Genomic DNA, 27,035 nt, shown 5'->3' with positions numbered 1-27,035 from the left:
ACTAATTGTGAGGATTGCCGCAATGATATGATAAAAACTCCCATGGATGATGCGACAACAAGTGAAAAATATATAGAATTTCGAGAATACTCAAATAAGGGTAATGAAGATGCTCCAACAGTGACAAAAGTTAATAAGACCAACTGCTGTGTTTACAAATATGTATAATTGTGTTTACAAAAACACAATTAATGACATTTACACGTATGTGGCACATCATTGAGCATCCAATCGCCTTCTTCAAAATATTGTAGCTGAATGTATGCATGTTACGAATAAAAATCACGCTGGATGGTTGGATATTAATCATAAATGTTATAATCATCGAATGGAAGCTTTGAAATATATTACAATATATTTTTACATATACTAATCACAATTAGTATATGTAAAAATATATTCTCATACGAGATACAACAATCGTGCAGAAAAAAGAAATAATACTTCGAATAGAAAAATGAAAAACATTTTGAATAAATGAAATAAATAAAATAAAAAATAAACGTTACAGTTCATAATGAGATAAAATCCGTAAAAAGAGAACAATAAAAAATATCTTGAGCACCATTTTATAAGAAAAGGAAAGTTAAGAAGAAACATGCACACACACACACACACACACACACACACACACACACACACACACACACACATACATGTATTTTTATATATATTTATATATATATATATATATATGTATGTTTATATATATTTATATATATATATATATATATATATATATATATATATATAATGTAGAGATGTAATAAATTTATAAAAGATGAAAGAAAAGAAGATGTAAAAAAGGGTGAGGTCCAATCGGACATATTGCCGATTGGTCGATTAAATAAAAAAAATTTTTGATAGGTAGCTCATTAGAAAATTCCTAGGCATCGGCTAATGTGAATGGTGTGTCCGATTGAAAATGTGCGCATCTGGGACGCTCCCGTAAAAAAGATGAGGAGAAAGCAACATATCAAGAAATTGAAATTTAAGTGAAAAAGCAAAATATAATCTAAAATATAATCTAAAATCAAATGAACTATACGCCTACAATTTACTGCGCATAGCGCAGAATGTCTTCGACTATATTCTACTGCGCATAGCGTAGGATATTCTTTAACATTTCACTGCGCACAGCGCAGAATACTTTTTAATATTTAACTGCGCAAAGCGCAGAATACGTTGTATTACAATTTACCGCGCATAGCGCACGATGTTTTTTTAACATTTCACTGCGTTAGGCGCAGAATACATTTTATTACAAAATGTACTGCAATGCATGCAATTCAGAATATCTCTTCATCAATATGTTTCAATATCTAGAAAGAAATTGTGAGAATTAATAATAAAGAAATTGAAAAAGCAACTGATCTACGAGATCGCAAAATTAATTGAAAAATTAATTGAAATATCGAGAAGTGTGAAATAGACAATTATACTTGAACGATATTGGCAATGATACGCTGGACATTGTCTTTACTGATATCAACAAGAGGAAAAAAACCCCGGCGTTTTTTCTCGTTACGATCAGGAAGCAAAAATTACCGAAGCGTTTGTAAAGTATGTTTCTGAAACATCTTTTTGATTTTATAGTAAAAAATAAGAACGTTGCAATTAATTAACTGAAATTTTTACCTGATACTTCGATTTTTATAATATTTGTATTGAGATATTTTTTAAGATATATGTCACAAATTGATAAATTAATTGTATGACAAATTTGATAAATCTCATACTTCAATTTTCTAATGTGAGCATATTATGTTTTTATATTTGTTTAATATATTACTTGTATATTTCATTAATGTACATTATTTCCTTGGTGATTGGCAACATACCGTTTCGATTGCAGCTGTGAATTGATTCGTTGGTTCGAATAAATTCCAATCTGGGAAATGAAATGTACTTTTTGCCTGTACAGCAATACAACGCCATACAACAGCTATTGAAATAGTGAGTGTCTTAGGTTTTTAAAAATAAGCATTCCTAAACTTGCCATGATAATCTAAATAGCAATTGATATAATTTATTTTTATCCCAATAAATTTTTTATCTGCATCGAACAGTTTGCCTTATTGCAGTTTTTTACATAAAATACTGCTGCAATTTTTCTTTAAGATTTGTATAGTATATTTGATTTAAGATAAAAATTGACTAATATTGAAAAATTTAAATATTTATATACATATAGGAATACATAAATTCGAAATTATATATTCTTTGCATAAAATGAAAATTAATATTTCTTTTATAGTTCCTGACAAAAGGATTGGATAAAATCTAGATGCAACGTATGTTGCGGTATATTGGAAGCAAGATATTTCACTACATCCTTGTAAAATTTCGTATTGTTAGCAGAACCTTTTGCAAGTAAGTTGCTATATCTGGACGCGATATCACGTGGCTTTAATCAATATTATAAAATATCCATTTTTTTTTAAACATTAACTGTGCAACCGGAATAATAAATCTCCAAATATTCTAAATGCAAAAAAAAAGATAATTACTTTAAAGAAAAATATACGTGAAATAGCATTTACATAAAAAACAACATATTGGTAATTCCAAAGACTGTCGTTAATATTAAAGTTAATTAAATCGAGTAACATTTTTGAGAAAAAGTTGTTCGATATCTAAGATCTTGCCGAGGGAATTATCTGTGTCCCTTTCGGTTGTTGAACATATTTTCGATTTGTTTTATATTACATATCTTTATTTAATCTTTATTTAATTTGTTACGAATATTATTGTTGTTATATATAAAACATTGTCATAATAGATATATGATATAGCGAGAGATATTCGAGTCATTATGCAATTGGAAAAAATGAGACAGAAGATCGTTCTTCTATCAGGCAGCCGACGCGAAGACGCTAACTAAGCGCACATGATTTTTCTTCAGTGTGCATGGTTGCTAATTTTCTCGCGCGTCGGCATCGTTGGTTGACCACGTGTATCGCTCAATCACTTCATCAGTCGACTGTCAAATGTCGAAGTGTGCATGTCTTCGCAGAGAGGAGCCTTTCGTCGCCAAAAATGTAAGTAAATGCATCATTTGCTCTTTCCTTTTATTAGAATATTCCAAATAACACGCGTGTCTAAAAGGCATCTTATAAAGGCATTCTCACAGAAAATGTACGAGCAATTTTTTCGATCTAGCGAAATGAATTTTTATTTAATACACTGTTCGGACACATTCACGCGAATATATATACATTACATATATCTACATGTCATTTTCTTGACATTGCTGTTGACTTCAATTTAGATTACTTTAATTAAATTTAGTGCTATATAAGAGAAAGGAAAGACGTTTTACAGACATTGAATCTTTTAAACATCATCAAGTCGTGTTCTGGAATATTTTAAGATTATATAAGTCTCACACACACACACACACACACACACACACACACACACGAGCGCGCGCGCGCGCGCACACACACACACACACACACACACATTTTTAGTCATAAATATAAATAATTACATATGGACAATTTTCTTTTCAATTCTAATTTATCTTCAAACTTAACTTTTTGTAAAAGAAAAAATACAAAAATTATCCTCTTAATTATTTTTTACTTTTTATTATTATTATTACACATACAATTACTGTACAACAGCTACTTTTTTTGTAATAGTCAATAGATTATAAATATCATATTTTATAAATTTCACGATTTATTTTTGTTATATCAAATAGAAATTTTACAAAAGAAAGAAACTAATATGAATTAATATCCTAGCGAGAAATGTTAATGGAATCGACATACATCGAATCAACATCGAATCGAAATGTATATGAATGTATAAAAAATTAATATATTGATAAATGTATATATTTTTGTCAATATTAATTAATACTTTAGTCTATAATAAAAGAGAAATTACGCGAACGTAAATATATATATATATATATATTCTCATCTACAATTTGTAGCACTCGCACCACATCTATTTGACATGATTTTATCGGCAGTGTCGCCGATGTGTGAAAATAGATGTGACTTGTAGTTCCACGGCTCAATTATAGACGTTAGTGGTGGTAGTGTACGGCGATTTTTACGGTATCACGAAAAAGGCCGGCGTGGCCGCTCTCAAGTTCCTCTCTGCTTCAGACATTGATGTATTGCTGTAAGTAGCTGTGTCCAATTGCAACGTGGTTAAACAAGACGCTCTCGCACATTTCAAGTATTAAGCTGGTCCTATGGCACGGAAATCCACAGCGGAACGGAATGCGCAAACCAATTACAGCGAAAGAACCAAAAGAAACCTCGTTCATTCTATTCGTTCTTTTGCTGTGATTGGTTCACGCGTTCCGTTCCGCTGTGAGTTTCCGCGCCATGGGACATCAGCCTTATATTCGTATCAAATTGATTTAGTACGAAGATGTAAACGATAGTGTATTAAGTTGGTACGATACGTATCATGAAGGCGTATTAAAATAGTATATCGTATTAAAATAGTACATGTATTCAGCACATATGTAGCATTGTAAACACTTGCGTATTAGAGACACTACAATAAGAGATTGATCACGACTCTGATCCGTCAATCAGAGACTGATTCGCCATGATTTGGCTAAATTCTTCGAGAGAAAAAGAAATATTCACCATCTCACTCTAACCAATAACGTGTTTTGATAGCGATATTTTTTACTTTGCATGTGCATTGATTTAAGTGTATTGTACATATGTATTAAACACATGGAAAACGTGATAATATATTATTAAATAATCGAGATACTAAAATTGCAAAATATACTCATAAATTAATTAATTGTGATAAATCAATACAAAAAATAGGTGGATGTTCAGCACCATTTTGTAATAATTCTTCGAAGAAAAGTCATGTTATGAATGACATGAATTCGACATTCCCGAGAGATCCAAAACGTCGAGCTTTATGGTTACAAAATATTGGTCGTAAAAATTGAATACCAACAAATGATTTCTTTCTTTGTGAGGTTTGTGAAGTTTATTGTTGACGCTTTTCCGCGATGAGTTCTCTCGCTGCGCTAACTTTGTGAATAGCTGTTATTGTATTGATTTCACATAGGATCGTTTTGACAATTGTGTATCAAAAAGTTCACTGAGAAATACAGAGAGCAGAGACACAAACAGAAAATGGAATTTCGAAAAAAAATATTAGATTTCATGAAAAAAATGTTAGATAAATGGTGAGGCTTTTAATTTAGTTAAAGTACAATATGAAAACAGAACAAAGTTACAGGTTGAATCATAAAGTTACAGTTTAAGTTATTGCTTTTTTGTTTTCGAAAAAATATGTCATTTATGTTTATATTTTTTGTGCAATTTTTTAAATTAAAAAAATTTTTTAATTTGTTTTATTTATATGTATAACTGCATCTATTATCTTGTTTTCTGTACTGTCTTCATTTTTACATATAGAATAAATTTATTTCATCTATTTATTTATATTAATAATTATATATTTAGTTTATATATTAACTGTGATACTCAAGTAGCAAAATGCCAGCAGTATGCAGCACTGTACTAGCAGATTCGATCATGACTTTACAGCAGATTTCAAGCTGCTTCCCAATTAAGCTTAGTTTTTTGCACACCTTCTCATCATAGAATAACGACAAAAATGCGATAAAAATCGAACATTGCTTGCTGTCTCATTGTGTCAGCAGATATGTAGCAGCTATCGTGCAAAGTTTGTCATATCAGACTGGCAGCAAAAACGCAGCAGAAATCGAGCACAGTGTGTCGTCACGACGTGACGATAAAATTGCGACAGATATATGGCGCGACCTACTTTATCAGCTGTGTCGGCAGAAACGCAGCAGAAATCGAGTACAGTGTACCGTCACGATGTAACGGCAAAAACGCAGCAGAAATCGAATAGAGTAGTAACATAACTTGTTGACAAATTAACAACAGAAATCGAGCAAATTCTGTTTCGTAAATATTTAAATTGTTATTACTAAAAAATTTTGAAAAATGTCTATTATTTTTTCTATCTTATTTTAGAAGAATAATTTTTAATTATTTTACTAATGATGAAATTAATATATTTTTTATAGTACAAATAAGTTATAAAAAGTTTCTTAAAGATATAAGCTATGATTCTTTTGATTCTTATATAACGTATTAAATAATATTAAACATTGTACATTTTATATAATATACTATTTTCCAGATACTACACTTTGTTAACTATCTTGTTGGGCAATTACGTCTTGCATCAAGCGCATAAAAATACGTAAATAATAAATGCATGTTTAAATGTTGAATATGATTTCGCTTATATAGAAAATTTGATAAATTTTGCATGCGAGAAACAGATATCCCGAAATGAAACATCTTTCCAAAATACTATAATAAAGTTACGTTTTATTGAGTATTTTTCGAGTTATGTAGCTTGAAAGTTACAGTACCGCCGGCGTTATCCATGTACGCATGCGCCTTAGTTGGCCAGATCAATTATTACGTTTACACGGCGATGTTAAACCGATTTAGTAACAACCGTAGTTAGTGATTTTTTGTATTTAATTGGATCACAATTTTAGATTTAAAAGAATGTACCAATCTAACGAGATTTCACTAACTACGATTGTTACTAAGCCGGATTTACGTCGCTGTGTAAACGTAGTAAATGATCGGTCTTAGTTGGTCGGATCGGTTTTGTCTTATAATTTAACAAGTACTTAACGAAAAGTAACTTTATTATAGTGTTTTGGAAAGCTATCGAGATAAGCTACAAAAATATGTAATAAAAAAATAAGGATTTCCATTTAAAAAAACATTAATGATCTTGACTTGATTTTTACAAGATCACTCAAGGTCAAGTCCACATTTCCATGTGTCCCCCTTCAAGTCATGCAACTTTTGTTCGAAAAATTTTTCAATAAAATCATCGATTCGCGAGATAATTGACTATCCCTTAAAATGAAACACCCTTATATAAAAGATTTTCACTTCTTTCTGATATTAAATGCAATGCAATAAATGCCTATGATAAAAATTTTATTTTTAGTTAGACATGTATATAATTACTTTCGTTTTTTATTTATCTAAATAACAGTATTTATTTTTATTTTTATTCTAAGAAAATATAAAATTTGTTTAGCTGATTACAATATAAGTAAAATAAGATAGTATAAGTACGTTTAAGTAGGTAGTATAAGTACATTTTCAAATATATCACATTTCCTAATAAATTGAAATTGTCTTAAAATTATATATATCTCATTGGACCTGCTTGTGCATTGTCTTTAAGATTTTGTCAATGAATATTATCATCTATTTCATCATTTAACGGAAGAATGTCGAAATTATGTTTTCAGAAGTTTGACAATTTATTATAAACTATTGAGATTATTAATATCATTTTTATTTTAAAATTTTATTTTGTATTAATTTTATGGAAATGTGTAATATAACTATTCAAAATAAATAAAGTATTCTTTTATTCATACTCTTTCTCTATTCTTATTGCATTGTTCGCATTATTAAAAATTCTAATAAAATTAAATAATTCCTTCAAATATAACAAATATATTATGTTTTTAGTAAATTGGAATCGTCTTAAAATTACATATATCACATTGGAAGTCTTTCACAGATTAAATCACTTTTAATTATACCTGCTTGTGCATTATCTATAACAACTTGTCGATGAATATTATTGTCTATCTCATTATTTAATGGAAGAACGTCAAAATCATCACCTTTAAATGTACAAATGTTATGCAAGACATAACAAGCAAGTATAAAATGAGCAATTAAATCAGTTCGATTTATAGGGAGATGGTGTAATAAGCTTCGAAATCATCTTTTCAAAAGACTAAACGCTCTTTCAATGGCAATTCGCGCTGAAGATTGGCAGTAATTGTAATTTTTTGTCGTTCAGTCAAATGACCATTATCACGATAGAAAATCATTAAATTGTCATGAAGCTTATATGCATCATCAATTAAGTGACATCAGGAAATTTTTTTGGATTGCCCAATGCATCCTGGATTTCTGAAAGACGAAAAACACGCTGATCATATACAGAACCAATGTCCAATATAACAATGAGTAAAACGAAGTATGATCACAAATTCCCTGTAAAATATAGAATATGATATATAGATGGAAAGAAGAAACTTTTTTATGTAAGTATATGTGTATTACTAACTTGCAGCTGAATGGAAAAATAGCCTTTTCGATTAACATAAGTCTCTGGATTTATACATGGAGATGGAATATTGATGTGAATGATGCCGTTTATAGCTTTTATAACTTTCTATAACTTTTGGAAAAGCACTAATTGCTTCAAAACTTGCCCAAATTTCTTGAACATTGTCTCCTACTGGCCATTTGATAAATATTGATGCCAAATTTATAAGTGCTTTAGTAACTCGTCGTGTTGTTAATAAAGCTGTTGATATTAAATTTTTCACATATTGATCTAGAATAAAAGATTTATAAATAAAAAATACAACATTTTTAAATAAACCTTAGTATTGAATATAATACACTACCTCTAAGAATTTGGAGTAACCATTCTCCAAATACAAATAAGAAACTGTTTCTCTGGAAAAATCATTTCTAATCCTGGATAATATTTTTCCAAATTTGGAGCAATTATTGAGAGTATGAATTCAAAAGTGTTTCTGAACATCCTATAAAAAATTTGAATAAATACTACTAAACTACTACTAAAAATTAATATAAACATCTTAGATAAAAATGTATAAATATTATACATATTAGATAAGAAATAGCTAATCTTGTTATAAGCAAGCGATGCAAACTTTCCATTGTACTGATGATATACAAAATTTTGAAGAGAAATCAAAATCATTTATTATTATCTAAAATGTGATTTAAATTCTGCATCTCTCCATCTAGGCACCACCTCTTCCACATAATTCTGCAATCTTGGAATTTTTGTTCGATGTACAATTTCTAAATTACCAAGAACATCCAAATCTTCATCGCTATTAGATGATGAAGACGATTCTATTAATTCTTTCAGAACAAGCTTTAATATTATTTTTTTTTGGTTATTCATGTTTCTAGCAACGGCCATATTGAAACAATTTACTCGAAGCATCGTTTAGGCATCTCTTTCACCAATCTTCGGTTAAGCTAACCGATGGTTAACTCGACCATCATGATTGCCAACAACTGAGAATTAAATTGTTTATTGTAGATGTGTTAAAATTTTTGTTTAAGCGAATGATTTGAAAGATATCTATTAGATTCGGAAAAAATTAACGGAGACCGACTGGATTTGAACTCGGGATCCCTCGTCTACCAATCCGACACTTAGTCTGCACAACCACGACGGCTCCTCTCTGTTAGCTGTTTATATTCCGAATCTCTTTCATGACCGCTTATGGTCGTCTAATTCTTACAGATTGTTTAATAATTTTTATTTATATTAATTATCGGATATTACTTACAATTTCATCTACTTACCAAGATACCTACAACACGAAAAGAATATTAGGTCAAAGAACACAGATTACTTTCTCAGCATTGAATTAAAGTTGGCACTCTTGCGGATTAACTGTCGGTTAACTTAACCGAAGATTGGTAGAAGAGATCCTTAGGGAGCTCGAAAGCATAAGCTCCTTATAGTTTTCTCGAATGAGTCTGCATTAGTGTCTTTTGCGCGATAGCAAGCTCCCCGAACACAGCCTTTGTAATATGTATATATTTGTAAAAGGCATAATAACTTTTTATGAAAGAAACTTTTTTCTTCAAGAAATGAATAAAGCTATAACATCGAAAAGAATAAAAAAACATTACATATTTGTTATTTAAATATATATAAAATTCATGTGTCGGACATAGTATACCTAGACCGAGCGTTTGCCTTTATTCGAAGAGTAGGGGGTAGATGCTATATAGAAAAGGATATATTCTGTTTTGTGCCTTCGCGTTTTCTTTCACTCTTGTTCACGTATGCGTACAAAATATACGCCTCTACTTACGATCCCCACTTACAGATGTACGATTTATACGCATTGCGAGCGAGAGAGAACGTAAAAGCATAAAACAGAGTATATCCTTTTCTACGTAGACATCAACTTCCACTCCTCAACACTCGGTCTAGATATACTATGGGTGCGTTTCGTTGCACGCATGAATCGCATGAGATGATAGCGTCTTACATGAGCGCATTGACATGTTTCCCTTTTTTCTTGCACAAGAAAAACGAAACGGTTTATGCACACTGGGTTATTGTAAATAAATATGCGGACGAAATACCGGCTGATAATATACTCAATATTTCTATTGGAATTCAATATGATTATAGAATCTCCTTCATATAACTTTTTACGATATTAGCATTTACTAGCCAGTTATTGCCGCTTGAAATTCGGCAGTTACATCGAACATCCACAATTCATTGTCAACATAAACTTGCAAATTTTTAAATCATCTTTCCCGCTTAAGCACATGGATTGCATTATCTCGAAAGCTGAAGCCATGCGTTCTCATGCGCTGCACGATATGGTAAGGGAAATTGTTTTCATGCGCGCATGAACTGCATATGGAGTGAAACAGAACGACCTCATGTATTCTCTATGCGCATCATGCGTGCAACGGAACGCACCCTATGTCTATGGTGTCGGTATATATAGCATATATGGGACTTTCATGCGTATGCGTATCCCCCTTACTTCATACGCATGCGTATGAGTTTTGTACATGCTTTTCGGGGCCATGTATTTGAGACAAGTTAGCGGTCTAGTATATAATGTCACGCTCATGGCGGTCACGATTTCGAATCATGTTATGCGGATGAGCCACGCGTGGAATAACAATACTTCTCTACAAAAAATCAGAACTTTAGGTAATTGTATAATTAGTCCGCCACCGATCTCCGCGAAACAATCACAACATGAAACAGCGCGTTACACAGAACAACCCACGACACGTTGTCAGGGAACGATCCTCTGTTTTAAAATAATTTCTGAAATATTGATTTTCTCGAGGGCTGATGTTTGATTAAATATAAATAAAGAGACAATTTTATATATATATTTATATTCGAATAATTAAAATGTAATAACATTTTTATATTATATAAAAGATAATATTTTTATTGATATTACATTTAATTGATATAAACAATATTTATATATATAAACGATATTATAAAAATGTTTAATGTATGAATTTTATTGAAAGATTAGATATTTATTTTTTGTGAATTATATTTTATTTTTAATTTTTATTCTTATTTTTTCTTATTTAATTATATCTTATTGTTCTTATTTTTTTATATTATTCTTATTGTTCTTTTTTTTTATTTTATCTTATTATTCTTATTTTAATTATATCTTATTATTCAAATTTTACTTGAATCAATTATTTGTTTTTGATCTTTTTGTTTCTTATTCTAATGAAATTCATTTTGATATTCGTTTATACAGTACTGCAAGCAGATCGTCCAAAGCATGACTTTCGAGATAGTTGTGTAGATGAGACATACCCCTGCGTACACAAACGACGAACTGCGCTGCAGTCGCTTTCACAGACAGTGGAGACACTAGAAATGGAAGACTGATCAAGGCTTTAGTTGGATACAAAATGGCGAACATTAATATGTAATAAAATGTTTAAATGATTAAATGTTTAAATGTAAATGTTAAAATGTTTATTTGGGTATCTTTCATTTCTATTTCTCTTTCTTTCGCATGCATAGTTAGTGCAGATTAGCTACACCATTCTGTATCCAGCCAATCAAAAATTGGCTTGTTTTAGTCAGTCTTCTATTTCTATTCTATTCTATTAGCTTTAGCAGACGAAATAAATGAACATCTGCGATAGTGACTGTATAAACAAATGCACTCACTAGAGGGCATGCTTTTCTCGGGAAAGCTGTACGCTCATTGGATATCGCGTATCGCGTGTCGCGTCATCGCGCTGGTCTGCAGCCAGCATTATTCGTTTTATTTGTTCGCTCTATTTACTTCATATCACTCGATGTAAATCATAGACATTTATACTATACACTAGACTGCTAACTCTTTTATTTACTGAGTCTGAAAGTTAACTCCAAAACTTATGTATTACGTAATGTAACGTAAGGGGGACAAATGATGTCACATGATCACGCGTGATCAAAACGTGGTCACATGGTCGTACGAATGTAATATGGCTGATGCACTACAAGCATAGACATTTTTATTAAAAATCTTAAATATTTCCATTCTTCAAATTCTGCTTTAAAAATTTTTTTTCATTTTGTGTTAAATAATATATATATAAAATCAGATTTAGGTAAAGACATTTATTTAATACAAAATGAAAAAAATTTCTAAAGCAGAATTTGAAGAATGGAAATATTTAAGATCTTTTTATTAAAGATCTTAAAGAAAATCTACAAAAAGTTGTTATGCCTTTTAGAAATATATATGTATATATTACAAAGTATTTGACATGTGAAATAGGTATATATATATATATATATATATATATATATATATATAGGCATATATTAAAGAAACATTTTACTTCAAGAAATGAATAAAAGCTATTAACAATTATCGAAAAGAATAAAAAAACATTACATATTTGTTATTCAAATATGTAATGTTCGATTTAAATATGTATATAAAATTTGTGTATCAGTATATGTAGCATATATGGGACTTTCATGCGCATGCGTGCTCCCTTACTTCATACGCATGCGCATGTGTTTTGTATGCATAGACCTTATAGATATGGACTGGTAATTGCTATAGTTTCTGCATAAGAAACAGTAACTACATTTATACATCCTCTTTAATCGGGTTTAATAACATCCGTAATTATAAAACCGGTCAATCATAACTATTCCTCTGAAGAATGGAATGTGATTGACCAGTTTCATAACTATTGATGTTATTAAACTTGATTAAAGGGGACGTGTAAACATAGTGTCCGCGGGAGGTTAAACAAAGAGACGTACTTTTTGATACTTTTTTCTTTTAAGATGTCCGGAAATATGTATTGCGCATGAGTTCGAAGCATATAGCAGATTAATATGATCATAATAATATGATCGAAAACAATAAATGTTGAAGAGTAAAGAATGAAAGACTTTATAGTCAAACATATAAAATGCAATAAAATAAAAAAAATATATATATATATAAGAAAAGTGAAAAAACATTAGATAAAACTTTTAGATTAATTTGTGAGTTTTTAAGATAAAGATAAAGTGAGTTTTTAAAATAAGATAAAGAGTTTTTAAAATAAAGATAGAGTTTTTAAAATAAACGATATGTAATTCTATAATCTATCTAATGTAATTCTATAAGTTTTTATTTTTTATTATTTAATTTTGTAAAATAATAAAAAAAGAGTAAAATAAGAATTATAATATTTAATGAATCATGCATGGCATATTTGCTGCATACTTAAATTTTAGTTTTATATATAGTTTCTAATGTTGTTTTATTTTATATACATAATACACTCGTTTTTAAATAATTAAAAAATTATAGAAGAATAATTTTCTTTTTAAAAATGCAAATTTTTGGAAAAATATGATAGTTATAATTATTTTGAACAATAAATGTTTTGAGACTAATAATAAATGGTTTTCTATAAATAGGCGGTTCGTGTTATTTATACATATTGTACTTAAGCTTCTTGTTTTTTTTTTCATTGCTCACAAATATATCTATTCGGCTTTAAATATTGAAAATTCTAAGCAACGCGAAACCTAATGTAATAAAATCTGTTAAAAAAGTGGATAATAGAATGTAAATTTTTTTTTAATTTCAAATGAAACAAATAACTTTTTTTAAAGAATTATTATATATTAAGAATATGATAATTAAATTGAATTTATAATTTAAAGCTCTCAAAATTTATAAAATTTATTTATTTATAAAATAAAAAAATTGCACAAATGCTTCTACAATTATTAAAGTATGCTTAATATAAGTTACTTTACAATAAATCCTGTTTTATTATTACTTACGAATGAAAAGAAACACTATTTTCTGCAGAATAACTCACTTTGCAAGTAACACACTTTCGAACCATTATTTCTTTTTAAAAATATAATGTGACATTCCTATCGATATTCCGCAAATACGATACTCTGCAAATAACGTACAAATAACCTCAAACTTTCCTTTAATTTGTATAAGTATACACCAATAAGAATGCATTAATGTATAGTATATGTCAAGCATGCGCAAAACGTATTTCCGGACACTTTTAAAAAAGAGAGACGTTTCTCTCTCCAACCTCCCTCGGACATAATCATATCTGTATTACCAGTCCATACATATAAGGTCTATGTGTACATGTTTTTCGGAGCCATGTATTTGAGACAAGTTAGCAGTCTAGTATATAAATATAAATGTCTATGCTAATGCATTACAAACCATAGACGTATAATATAGACCCCGCATATCATATACTCTTCTATACCACCAATTGGGTTTGACAGAACAGTGAGAGAGGCAAAATATTGGGGAATATCTGTTCTTTACTACGCGCGCATTATTGACAAATAAAAATGGCCTACTCGAGGATCATCTGTGTAGCAATATGTGTAGCAATATGTGTAGCAATATACTTGTATTTAAAATGAAATAATATATTTTTAAGTTTATTGAATACGAGAAAGAAAGTTTTAATAGAGTAAAGCTATAAAGAACAATATAACTGTCCATCACGATCATACCTATCAATAGATTATCGCGCATTTTATCTGCGCAGAGAGAAAGGGAGAACTTCCCCTATATTTTATCTCTCGCACCGTTCTGCCAAGGACTGATATATATAGCTAATGCTGAGTCTTATATATGGCTATGTTCTATCCTTCATTTTCCGAAAGTATATGATAAAAAAGAATATGAAACATTGCTCTCTCGCTTTATCATTAGAAACAGGATATAAGATCGAGATAAGTGTTCTTTCATTCTATCATTTCGAATTTTGATGTTAATCACAAGATGTATCCAGTCTATGAGATCTATACTAGTTATATAGTCAAAAAGGTTACGTACATTCTGATATTAATATAGTTCAGTAGTCGCATTACATCAAATAAAAGGGAAGAGTATTTAGACGGCGACCAATATTATAAACAAAGCAATTATGACTTAGAAATTGTTTATTAACAGGCAAAACAATATCAATCATACAAATGATGCATATAACTATGTAGACACTCTGAAATTTCACTTGCTCAAACATTTCAATCATGCTATAAACAAAGTACTCTCTTCCTCTATTACATTCTATTTTAAAAACATTGCCCCATACGATGCAATCAATAGTTATGCATGCATACATACATATTAGATTACCATCATATATTCCCAAACACATTTACACATCTTGACGAATATAATTGCATGTTACTAAATATTGGATTTCAAATCTTGATATAACAGATATGGATACAAAAGAGAGATTATGTAAATTAAATTTCTTTACATGTACACAAAACTTCAAATCACTATCAAATTTACATCAGTATTGCATAAAATAACAATAATGATGCATGATCGCTTTATAATGTATGTAAAAAAATCTGATACATAATTATTCACACTGGTTAACGTAGTTTCATAGTCGATATAAAAAAATCATCTCTGCAATCTTGTTTCAACAAGACCAGAAATATTTTATCAAAAGGAAAAGTATTCTTTTGTCATTAGTCTACCGATAATAAATTATGCAAACATACGAGAACTTTTTAATAAAAAATACATTATGTCATAGCTTATCCATGAATGCAAAACATGTACATTTAACAAAGAACTCAATTGATATTTTTTATTACTAGATAATATGTGAGTAGATGGAGAGAAATAGAATTCCATTTAACGCAGAGTATGCAAAGATGAAAATAAATCACAAAGAAACGTGAACTTGTGGAGGTCTTAGAAGACTCGAGTTACAAAAGCACTATGAAAATAACATATATTTATATTGAATATTGGAAAATCACCGATTGTAATTCACTTTCGATTTCTAGTACTGCATATAAATTATGAAAATTTTACACTGCACTGTACTATGCTATACAGTGCTGCGCACAATCTCATTACAATTCATCCTTAACTATTGTATACCTATTTTTGCTTGGTGCCAGTTTTTTAAATGCGGATTCTGGTGGTGTTGTGGGTTGTTTTCCAGTAACTGGTATTTCATTACTGGTGATGTCAGGACCATAATGAAATTCGCGATGAAGTTTGCCAGAATATAAATCCTCCAGAAAAGCTTTAAGTTTTCCTTCCACGAAAATATCATTGAAATTCGGGAATAAGTACATATGTCTAAAACTATCTATTGCAATCAATGGCAAATCTGCTGTGCTTTTTCCTAAATGGTGCAACGGATGTGCAAATTTCAGGCCGTCAGCGGTTAAGAAATTAATATTTTCTAAAAAGAAAAAATAATCTGAAATTTTATACGCGATAAATAATATAAATAAAAGCAGAATGACATACGTTTTTCACTCATTAAATGATTAGTTACGACATATTTGTACTGCTTGACGCTTTCTATATCATCAGGAGCATGAAACAATATAAGGAATGGCAAGCCTTCCTCTGTTAGTTCTTCAGCATTTTCAAATGTTATTTCTCTGACGAATGGTACACACTTCTCCTGTGCCCATACATTTAATTCATCGTAAATTGTCAAACTTCCTTTATAAGTTTCATCCATATCAAGAGATACACCCTTATCCGATCGGAAGGCAATAATAGGTTCTCCTGGAGGATGCATTGCTTTACTTGCATTCCTACACATATTATTTCAAAATCACTATAATTTTTATTTAGGGTGCAATCAACTTGTAGCTACAAATATTTCGAAACATTTTGTAATTAATTAGTTGGTAAAATTTTGTTATTGTTGATCAATCAAATGCTTCAAAACATTTGTAGTAAGACTTTGATCGCATCCTTTGTGGCAAATGTTTATTATTTTGGTCACATGACACTGAAAACATTTTAAACATCTAATAAAAGAAAAGAATTTCAATTATTCAATGTGCATTATAACATTCCATTAAGAACTTTTAAAATTAAAATGGATTATTTAAAAAAGGGACTTCAGGGAAACAAAATTCATTATGTTAAGGATTTATTTATAAAAATGTATATTTAACATATCTCAATGTATGATGCAAGAACATAATGCTTTATTATATAAAATAGAAAAAAGGAAATAATAAAAATTAAAAAAAAGAAATATAATTTTATAAACACTCAATGAAAAGTTATAAATTTTGTAATATTACTTCACTTACAACAAATGTAAATGCTGTCCAATTTCGCAGTTTTGATTGGGACATGTGCTTGTTAAATAAAGTATCAAATAATTATTATAGAATATAGATTATTTGCAATATTTTTATTTTTGCAAAAGAGAACTTTTGCATTTATATAAAAAAATATTTTTTACAAAAAATATACTTGCATCTTAAAAAGAAAATAATTTTATATCATGAATAAAATATCTTACCCAAAACCAACATAGAATTGGCAATCATCCTTCAAATTGGTTGCAACTTTTCTAAACAATTCATATTCTGGTACATCTTTTCTTTCAAAGTATCCTATAATCATACGTTTTTTGTCATCGAGTTGATCAAGTTCTCTCAAGTCGAAAAATTCTTTAATAGGATCTTCCAGCTGTTTTCTAATAAACTCTTGAAACGCTTCTACTGATCGCTGTCCTCTATATTCTCTCTTAGTTGGTTGCCCGTTTCTTATTATTTTCAATGTTGGATATTTAGTTATATGAAACCTAGATGCCACAGATGCTGAAAAAATATAACTTATGACATATCTGTCTCTCTCAAAAATATATAAAATCTAATATATAAATTAATATTGAAACTTTAAATAATCATCTTTATGAAAACAATTTGAACAACAATCAACAACAATAAATGAAAACAATCGTTTTGAAATAAAATTTAATCTCAACTCTTATTTTATGTTTTCATTTATAAAGAATTGAAAAGCAGAGACTTGATTATAAGTTTCTTATTACTATGAGTTTCTTATTACTGAACTATTAAATTTTCTTTTCTACTTTTGACAAAATTTAGATATATATCTATTTTAATTTAGTACAATAGCAAAATAAAATAAAAAAATAATCTTTATAAGTGAATAAAGGAGTACAATATAAATAGTAATTTATTTTCAGAATCTTCCTATTCATTTAATTTATTTAATATTCAAATTCTATTTAATAACTAGAAATTATTATATTTTTACTAAGAGTATATTTTAAATATACTCACTTTCACGATCACAGTCTACTTTAGCCATTACTACTCTGCCTGGTTGTGGAAATTCTTCTCTAACCTTATCTGCAGCTTCATCAAATATTGGAGCTAACAGATTGCTAAAGCGACACCATTGTGCATAGAAGTTGATAAACACTAATTCATTCTCAGCTGTAAACAACTCATAATTAAGAAACGATAGATATTATACTTGAGTATGTTTATTAGCGTTAGTACTGTTGTAAACATTTGTACTGTTTATATGTAATACTTTACCTAATGTCACATCAATATTCTTATTTGTAAGTGAAAGTGCTCCTTCTTTTACTTCCTCTGCTATATTGTTTGGCAAATATATCTAAAAGTATATGAATTATATATGAATATAAATTACACACATACATATACATGCGCGCGCGCGCGTACGCGTACACACACACACACGCACACATATATATACACATATATATATATATATATTACTTTAATCTAATTTATATTAAATATATTATTTTTATTATTATTAGACATATAGATCTTTTATTGATATTGTATATTTTACATTCTCATGGAAATGCTTAAATATCGCTCAGCACATTTAATTCCTATACTGACATATGATCTTTCCTTTATTTTTACACTATTAGATATATTCAATATTATAAATATTATAATAAATAATCGCATAAATAAAAATGCCCGCCGTTATTTTAATAATATGAAAGTGTACAAACACTTCCCAAATCCACATTTTATAATGTATCATGTGGGATGTAATTTTTTTTGTTAATAATTGTATATTTACTGGCTATGTCTTTTTGAGAAAGGCGATGATATAGGTTATGCCGCGTAACTTCAAGCAGGTACGAGTAAGTAAACGATCGATGAGACGCTTAAATAAATTGCAATTAGAGGGAAAAGCCAAACTCGTAAATTGTAGGTGAATCCTGTCAATGACATGCCACGAGAACTATTAAATGTTGATTTCACGAAATGACGTGGCAACGCAATTTTACAACGTTACTCACCAGCAGATACGAGAGCATAAGTACTTTGAAACGAAATATATTACAACGAATCAGCATTTTGCGATTTCGTGACAACTAACTCGACAAGTGTGACAAGTTTTTGAAACACCATCAGTAAGCGGCTACCTGTGCGTCAACTGCTATGCGGTACGAGCGGTACATCGTCGAACATCAAGTCGAATATGAGTATTCTCGAGACATCGATTATCGTGTACATAAGACGAGTTTTTTAATTCATCGATTGATAAATCGCATAATGCGCATAATCGCAAATGCTGTTTTTATAGAGCAAAGTTGCATTTGCACATAATGCGATTTATTAATCGACGAATTAAAAAACTCGCCTATACATACATCCACCAAGTCGATGACGTTTTTCAAAATTTGAACTTTACGGTCGATTTTAAATTCAAGGATGATAGAAAAATTAAAATAATCACTTTGATGTCATATTAATCAAATTTATATTATTTTTTGATTGATGATTGAAATTTCAATTTCAAATAAAATGACTTTATATCAATTTCTTTTTTACCGTGTTTTTTTAATTTTTAGAAAATGTATGTTTTTTAGTTATATGCAATACATATATATATATATCAGATTTAAAAATAACTTAAGGGATTATTTCATAAGTGAGATTGAGTGGCAATATAATGTTGCTACTCGAAATAATCTTATTATGCGAAGACCATTGTAAAATTTATTTATTTCATACATATTTCTAAATCATCAAGATTCATTTTTATTACTTTTGAGATGCAACAGTAAGACCAACTTTATCAGCTATCAGCTAAAGAAACATTTTTAGTTTTCTCATTTGAATAAATAACATTTATTAACATAATACAATAGAATTAAGTTAGATTAGGTAATAAAATAAGGAAGCATCAGATCTAAGAAAATATATTTATATACATAAGTAAATAGATAATACAAGTTTTCTTTTTAAATTAGTAATGCATAATATATTTAATCATGAAAAATATCTTAAAAAATAATACAAATAATAACTATACATGCAAAGATAATTTCTCTTTATAAAGATATTTTTTGTAATATTTTCATTAATTAAATATTAATATTAATTATATCATTGTGCATGTATAATTATTATTATATTATGTAATAACTTTTTTATTTTTTGATCAATACTTATAAAAATAGATATTGTTATTAATAATTAAAATAAGAACAAGATTAGAATAAAAAAAGCAAGAATCTTAATTTCATTATATTTCCTTAGATTGTAATCTAACTTTATGTATAACTTTGTAATGTATGTAGAGATTGTTTTTCATTAAAATATTCATATTACCAAAAAATTACATTTATTATTAGGTTAAGTATAGTACTTTTTTACATTAATAATATAAAAATATGTAATATATTAATGACAAATTATTTTTAAGAAATTGCACGATAAAAAATAAGTTGCATTTGAAAAATAAATTTGAGATAAATTTATTATTTTTAATGTTATATTTAAAAAATTATTTTGCAAGTTTTAAAGTTTTAGATTAAATTCTTGTAAACATTTCTATTAATAGTATATGTGTGATTATAAGATATACTAATAATTTTACTTTAATTAATAAAATTAACTGGAAATTTAACTTAAATCGATACATAAATATATGCATGACTAACTGAATATAATTAACATAACAATATTTACGTACAAAAATTAAACTTGTTATAAAATTTTAAAAACAAAAACGACAAAAGTTTTTTACATTACATATAGTTCTTAAACACATAATAAATAGATATAAAATAGATATAAAATTAATATATAAATATTATTCAACAAATTCTTTAATTATTTGAAGAATTTTAATCAAACACATTCTTCTTTTTGCTTTTGGTACATCTTGCATTACATGAACAATTGTGACTGACAATGACGAAAGCGCACTATCTTCGGGAAATGATGATACTCTTTTAGTTTGTCAGTTTGATATAACAGTTTCAACAGTAGAAGCCATCCTGTCTGTCATCTTTGTAATTTTTCCAAGGAAACTATTCATGACATTTTTCTTTCATTTGAAGAAAGTATCATTTAGAGGTATGACAATTTCGGTATCCATTTTGAGCTTGAATTTATTGGTTTCAGTAGATGTACCACAAAATCCTGATCCTGATTCTGATGAAGACTCAGATGTATCTTTGGATTTCATTGCCTTGATAGATGGAGAGAAAGGCATGAATTGTACCTCGTTGTTTACATTTTTTTGAAAAGTTTCATTCGTAGGCGTTGACAAAGGTGTAGATGATAAAGCAGGCGATTTGTGGGTACTGGCGATAAAGAAGAAAAGCTGTTATCATCAGTACCTGCAAAACGAAACATGTTGAAATTATATTGCAGCAATCTGGACATCGATAATACAATTTTTTCCTAGAAATGGAAATGCGAAAAGTGAAGTTTCACGTAAATTCGATGAATAGAATTGTTGCATTTATGTGAAAGTTTTTACTTTTTGTTTTCGTTCCTAGAAACAAATTGTAAGAAACGGCGAATTGGAACAGTAGCGACACCTATCGGTAACCGATCGAGACCAATCAGCAATAGATCACGTGCAATCTACTGCGTATGACGCGACCGAGACCGGCGAAATTGGAGCAACCGGAGATCGGAGCAATGAGACGTGCTTTTGCGTTACGACCGCGAGCGTAGACAGTCGGACAGTACTCCTCTTAAAATCGGAATCGGGACTTAGCGCGATACCGACGTCCCAGCTGAAGCGCGAGAACTTAGACGCGAACGGACTCTCAGTTGCATTCGACTCGAGACGGATCGTTGCCGTTGCTCATTTTGTAAGGACTTGCTAACTGCGCCGCGAAGCACGGTGCCACGTGCCGTCGGCAAATATTGTACAGATTCGCTTGTGCGGGTTCTGCAATAAATAGAGTGATAATTGCACTAGTTAAACCTGATTTATTACGATATCCATCCTACACCAATTCATACAGATCGAGCGCAACATCGCAACCAGTTACAGTCTTCCAGACATTAAATGAACGGAACGAGCGCGAATAAGATATAGACTTACAAAATTATATGATCGAAAAAATTATATATCTTGAAATATATTCGACACTTAAGACTTAAGACCATTGCTTAAGACTTTACCATATGAAAAAATTTTAGTCGCAATAAATAAAGTCGTAAAGTCATAAATTGACTAACTAGAATTGACTATTTTCCTTGGCTACGTTTTAATATTCACTACCAATGTATTGAAAATATACAGCGTGTCACACATATTATAGATTTCCAATACTGGTACTGTATATTGGAACGCAGCTCTTATGGTCCAAAAATAATTGACTGACTGGTTAATTTACTTATCATCTTATAATTATAATTAAAATTTCTTTACGTATAATGGTCTTTATCTGCACTGCTCGTGGAATCTGTCAAATCATGAAACTGTGGAATGTCAAGGTTCCAAATCAATTGGAAGAGTAGTGATCGATGCAGATCCATCAGTTACAGCTGATGCTGAAGTGGACGAACGTATTTGCATGGAACTATTAGGTGTACAAAAAAGTTCTGAGCTTTAGATTTCATACAACCGAAATAACAATTTAAATTTTATATATCTTCCCGCCCTTTTGCGGTTTTAAAGCGTTGACATTTGGTCTTCTAAAATGCCATACGGTTTGGCATTTGATGCACATAACCTCAAAAATCAGTAGTGTTCACGATGGCAATAACAAAAGAGCATATTCGATTTTCCATCCACTTCGCGTTTCATCTGAAGAAAAATGCTGCTGAAGCCACTGCAATGATTTGTGCTGCATATGGAGAGAACGCTGTAAGTCATACTACATATAAAAGATGGTATCAAAAATTTCGCCAAGGAGATTTTAATCTTGAAGATGAACCGCGTGCTGGACGCCCTCAAAAGATTGAAACGGACGAATTGCAAGCACTGCTGGATATAAACTCTGCGCAAATTGAAAAGGAGCTTGCAGAACAGCTTGGCGTTACGCAGCAAACCGTTTACATACGATGGGAAAGATTCAGAAGGAAGGCAGATGGGTTCCGCAGGCAGATGAATTGTCCGAAGACAACAAAAATCGTCGGCGTGACACTGCACTCACTTTGCTTTCAAAGTTCCGTAAAAAAGATTTTCTGCACAAAATCATTACAAGCGATGAAAAGTGGATTCTTTATGATAATCCTAAACGTAGAAAATTATGGGTTGACCTTGGTCAACCTTCATCGACGCCAAAGCCCAATATCCACGCCAAGAAGGTTTTGCTCTGTATCTGGTGGGATTGGAAAGGTGTGTTGTATTACGAGTTGTTACAACCGGTGAAACAATCACGGCAGACCGCTACCAACAACAATTGACCAATTTAGAAGAAAAGAGGCCATTTACTGGCCAAAGACGTCGTAAAGTGATCTTGCTTCATGACAATGCTCTACCACATGTTGCGAAAGCGACTCAGGACCATATCTTTGCGTTAGGCTGGGAACTTCTCCCACACGTGGCGTATAGCCCAGACATGGCGCCTTCCGATTACTACTTATTCCGGTCGCTGCAGCATCATTTGGTTGATATACATTTCGTGAGATTTGAAGAGATACGAAAATGCATTGATGACTTTATCGCTTCGAAGCCGGTGAGCTTCTATCGTCAAGGAATTCGCAAGCTACCCGAAAGATGGCAAAAGGTCGTTGATGCAAACGGGGAATATTTCGCTGATTAATATTTTTTTGTTTGTTTTTGAATAAAGATTAAATTTTATAAAAAAAAGCTCAGAACTTTTTTGTACACCTAATAGAAATCTTCATGTTTGAATGAGTCCTACATATTGCATGAAAAAGATACACTACGATTTATGTACATGAGAAAAAATATTCATTGTTTCAACTTACATTCGAGATTTGTAATGAGTAATGAGAAAGTTCATTTCTGCATAATAAACAAAATCTATCCCATCGCTTTCATAAAGATTTTCCTTTGCACCAGAATCTGATAGTATATATTCGCTTACGATGGGCTCGTACAAACATTGTACGTAGGCTGTCTCGTTTCTGCACAGCTTCACCTATATAATATAAAGTAATTTTGATTAGTTATGCAAGAAAACATGAGGAAAAGAAAGCAAAGAATTAACCTGTTCTTGGTTTGAGTAAAGCAGCACCTATTTGTTCCCAACATTGTTTTTTATTAATGTTTTTATACGTTTTCGTATCTTTCGCTTATTAGGCAAGAATTTACTTCCACAATTTTAATTATTTCTAAATCATCAAGATTCATTTTTATTACTTGATGCAACAGCAAAACTAAACTTCTTCTTACGGCGTCAATACAAGTCACGATTCAATTAAAAAAAATGTTTGAGCAAAAATCGAAAAAGTTGTGCGTGATGAAACAATACAACAAAATTTAAAGTATCCGAACCACTCAAACGGCCCGGGAAGGACTAAACTAACCTAACACGAAATAAAACATTTGATCAGGGGATCGATCATGTAACTTTTCCCCTAGGGCGGAAACGTGAAAAGTGAAAAGTTTCACGTGAACTTACGATCATGTACGATTTTGCAGGATCATGTAACTCTCTCAAACGTAAAAATGTGAAATTTTTCACGTGAACTTTTTTGCCATGTACCTTGGTGGCGGAAAGGCGGAAATCTAGAGGATTAATAAATATGCTTTGGAATTAGAGAAAATTAGGGCTGCGTTAGGATTAAGTGTACGTAGCACATATACAATTGGTTATTAAAAGATGTATATAATACTGTACCAATAAAATAATTTTCATTAGCTATAAAACCTATGAAACTATGTTTCACGATTTCACTTTCCACGCATCCAAACTATATACATAATCGCTGTACGTGAAAAGTTTCACGTGAAATGTCAAGGTGTGAAAAATGAAAAGTAAAAAGTGAAAAATGAAAAGTGAAAAATTTCACTTACATGTAAAGTTACATGATTGATCCCCAGGCGTCACTAAGCGCCAAATTTGAAAAAAACATTTTTAAGGCCCTGCGCACAACTTAAGAAATACTCGGAACAGAAATAAATATTAAACATTAGAAAAATTAAGAAATTAAGAATAGAGATTAAACTTAACTCATAATATATATAAATAAGATATAAGATATATAAATATGTCATATCTTATTTGTTATATCTATTATGCATTATGTTTAATCTCCTGTCAAAATTTTTTTATTTTTTAATATTTAATATTTATTCTTGTTCCTAATAAGTTTTCCAGTGTACGCAAGATTTGAAATTTAGAAAATGAATATAAAGAACATGTACAAATCGAATAGGAAGAACTCTAATAATATCTGAAGTACTGATTTTTTTCAAAACTAACAGTCATAACATAAAATTATAGCTGCAGTCTACTTAATATTACAAATGTTTCGAAGCATTCCTTGATTGGTCAATTAGTAAAATTCTTTGTTCTGATTGGTTAATCAAACTCTTCAAAACATTTGTAAGCATAAGGTAAATCAAATAATTTTCATTTTTTCACTAAAACTTAATACCAACTCTAATAAATTTTCTAAAGCGCCACATTGCGCAAAATATTTTTTCTTAATGCGCCACAAATTGTGCCATGTGCTAAAGTGAAAATTTCATACGCCAAGTTAGGATGCCGTCACATGCGGCATAACTTGCATAAGCGTAATCTGCGTATTCTAATATTTTACTAAAACACGTTACGCCTTTTTTCATATAGAGCGTATTTCGCGGAATTTTGAGAAATGCGTAATTAATACAACCAATTGCTGATTAGGGCTTCTGTTGTACTCTCTAACAGAAATGCTAAACTAATTTATGATTGGTTTTTGTAACTGCATATCTGGAAAAATACGCTTCATGGAGAATCGAGACTTTATGTACGAGTATGTGTACAAACAAGTCAAGTAGATGTGAACCTAATCTGTGAGAATGTATTTAGAAGTCATTATGAACCCTGACCTGTTGTTATTAATAATATGGAAGCAATCGCAAAAGTGAAAGAAGATGAAACAATCTCAACAACAGAAAATTAAACGATATAATATTTTAAAATTGTTTGGAATATGGAAACAAATGGTATACCAACAGAAAAAAGCTTATCATAGAATGTGGGTGCGTCCAATATTCACAGAAAGATGAAGATTATTACATGGTGACAGTGACAATCTGGTCAAAGAAATGGAATTTGAAGATTACGAAATGTTCTACAATTATTGTAGAAATGTTCATAGAAATGTTTAATCAGTTGTTAGATTGTTGGGCCACGCATTGAAAAACATTATAAATTAATTAATATATACATATATATATTAATATATATATAAATATATATATATATATATATATTAATATATATATATATTAATATATATATATATTAATATATATATAAATATATATATATTAATATATATATATTTATTGTTAATTAATTTGATATGATGATTTAATTAATCATTATTATATTAATTAATTAATTAACTTATCCTGATTTTATTTTTATTCATTTTGTCGAAAAGCTCTGATTATTCTGAATATTCACTGTGTGTGTGTGTGTGTGTGTGTGTGTGTGTGTGTGTGTGTGTGTGTGTGTGTGTGTGTTTTCCGCAAAAAATTAGATTTAGCGTAATAATAATAGCGTAAACAGCATAAAGTAACTAAGTGACATCTGATGTTCAAGTGAAACGATGTGATTGGTCGGCACAAGTTACGCTTACGCAAGTTACGCCCATAGATCTTATATGTATGGACTGGTAATAAATCA

The 27,035-nt window shown here is 29.9% G+C and overlaps 1 protein-coding gene and 5 long non-coding RNA genes across 10 annotated transcripts in view; 4 read left to right on the top strand and 2 right to left on the bottom strand.

Moving 5' to 3' along the window:
• The window catches only part of LOC105425064 (uncharacterized), a 47,291-nt gene that overhangs the window by 8,190 nt on the left and 12,066 nt on the right, over positions 1–27,035 (top strand). The window contains exons 2-4 of one of the 2 annotated variants that reach the window (XR_016140594.1): positions 1,856–1,956; positions 2,258–2,373; positions 2,906–3,041. This is a non-coding gene — a long non-coding RNA (uncharacterized LOC105425064). Of the gene's footprint in view, positions 1–1,855; positions 1,957–2,257; positions 2,374–2,782; positions 3,042–27,035 lie in introns of both variants that reach the window. The other variant, XR_016140593.1, reaches the window with a different exon arrangement.
• On the top strand, positions 3,049–6,268 carry LOC148935066 (uncharacterized). The gene is made up of 2 exons (XR_016140596.1): positions 3,049–4,972; positions 5,065–6,268. It is a non-coding gene; the product is annotated as an uncharacterized LOC148935066 (long non-coding RNA).
• Positions 10,180–11,634, top strand: LOC148935065 (uncharacterized). Its single transcript, XR_016140592.1, has 2 exons — positions 10,180–10,830; positions 11,414–11,634. It is a non-coding gene; the product is annotated as an uncharacterized LOC148935065 (long non-coding RNA).
• ERp44 (Endoplasmic reticulum protein 44) lies at positions 15,082–19,547 on the bottom strand. Of its 3 annotated transcripts, none has more exons than XM_089082343.1 (7): positions 19,395–19,547; positions 18,517–18,598; positions 18,256–18,411; positions 17,466–17,766; positions 17,251–17,298; positions 16,445–16,740; positions 15,082–16,376 (listed from the first exon to the last, which is right to left on the bottom strand). In XM_089082343.1, exons 1-7 carry the CDS (start codon positions 19,428–19,430, stop codon positions 16,039–16,041), a joined length of 1,257 nt encoding a protein of 418 aa, XP_088938469.1. In that variant the 5' UTR covers positions 19,431–19,547; the 3' UTR covers positions 15,082–16,038. The 3 variants fall into 3 exon arrangements, with proteins under 3 accessions (XP_088938469.1, XP_088938468.1, XP_088938470.1); XM_089082342.1 differs by having other exon boundaries at positions 19,269–19,484; XM_089082344.1 differs by lacking the exon at positions 17,251–17,298 and having other exon boundaries at positions 19,269–19,480.
• On the top strand, positions 18,594–20,593 carry LOC148935064 (uncharacterized). The gene is made up of 2 exons (XR_016140602.1): positions 18,594–19,109; positions 19,181–20,593. It is a non-coding gene; the product is annotated as an uncharacterized LOC148935064 (long non-coding RNA).
• LOC148935063 (uncharacterized) lies at positions 21,118–24,574 on the bottom strand. Of its 2 annotated transcripts, XR_016140599.1 has the most exons (3): positions 24,402–24,574; positions 24,160–24,332; positions 21,118–21,602 (listed from the first exon to the last, which is right to left on the bottom strand). It is a non-coding gene; the product is annotated as an uncharacterized LOC148935063 (long non-coding RNA). The 2 variants fall into 2 exon arrangements; XR_016140600.1 differs by lacking the exons at positions 24,160–24,332; positions 24,402–24,574 and adding an exon at positions 21,746–21,871.

Source organism: Pogonomyrmex barbatus, unplaced genomic scaffold, assembly GCF_055798465.1.
Source record: "Pogonomyrmex barbatus isolate J1 unplaced genomic scaffold, ASM5579846v1 scaffold6, whole genome shotgun sequence".
NCBI classification, from domain to species: domain Eukaryota; kingdom Metazoa; phylum Arthropoda; class Insecta; order Hymenoptera; family Formicidae; genus Pogonomyrmex; species Pogonomyrmex barbatus.
This window is presented reverse-complemented; position numbering and strand designations above follow the sequence as displayed.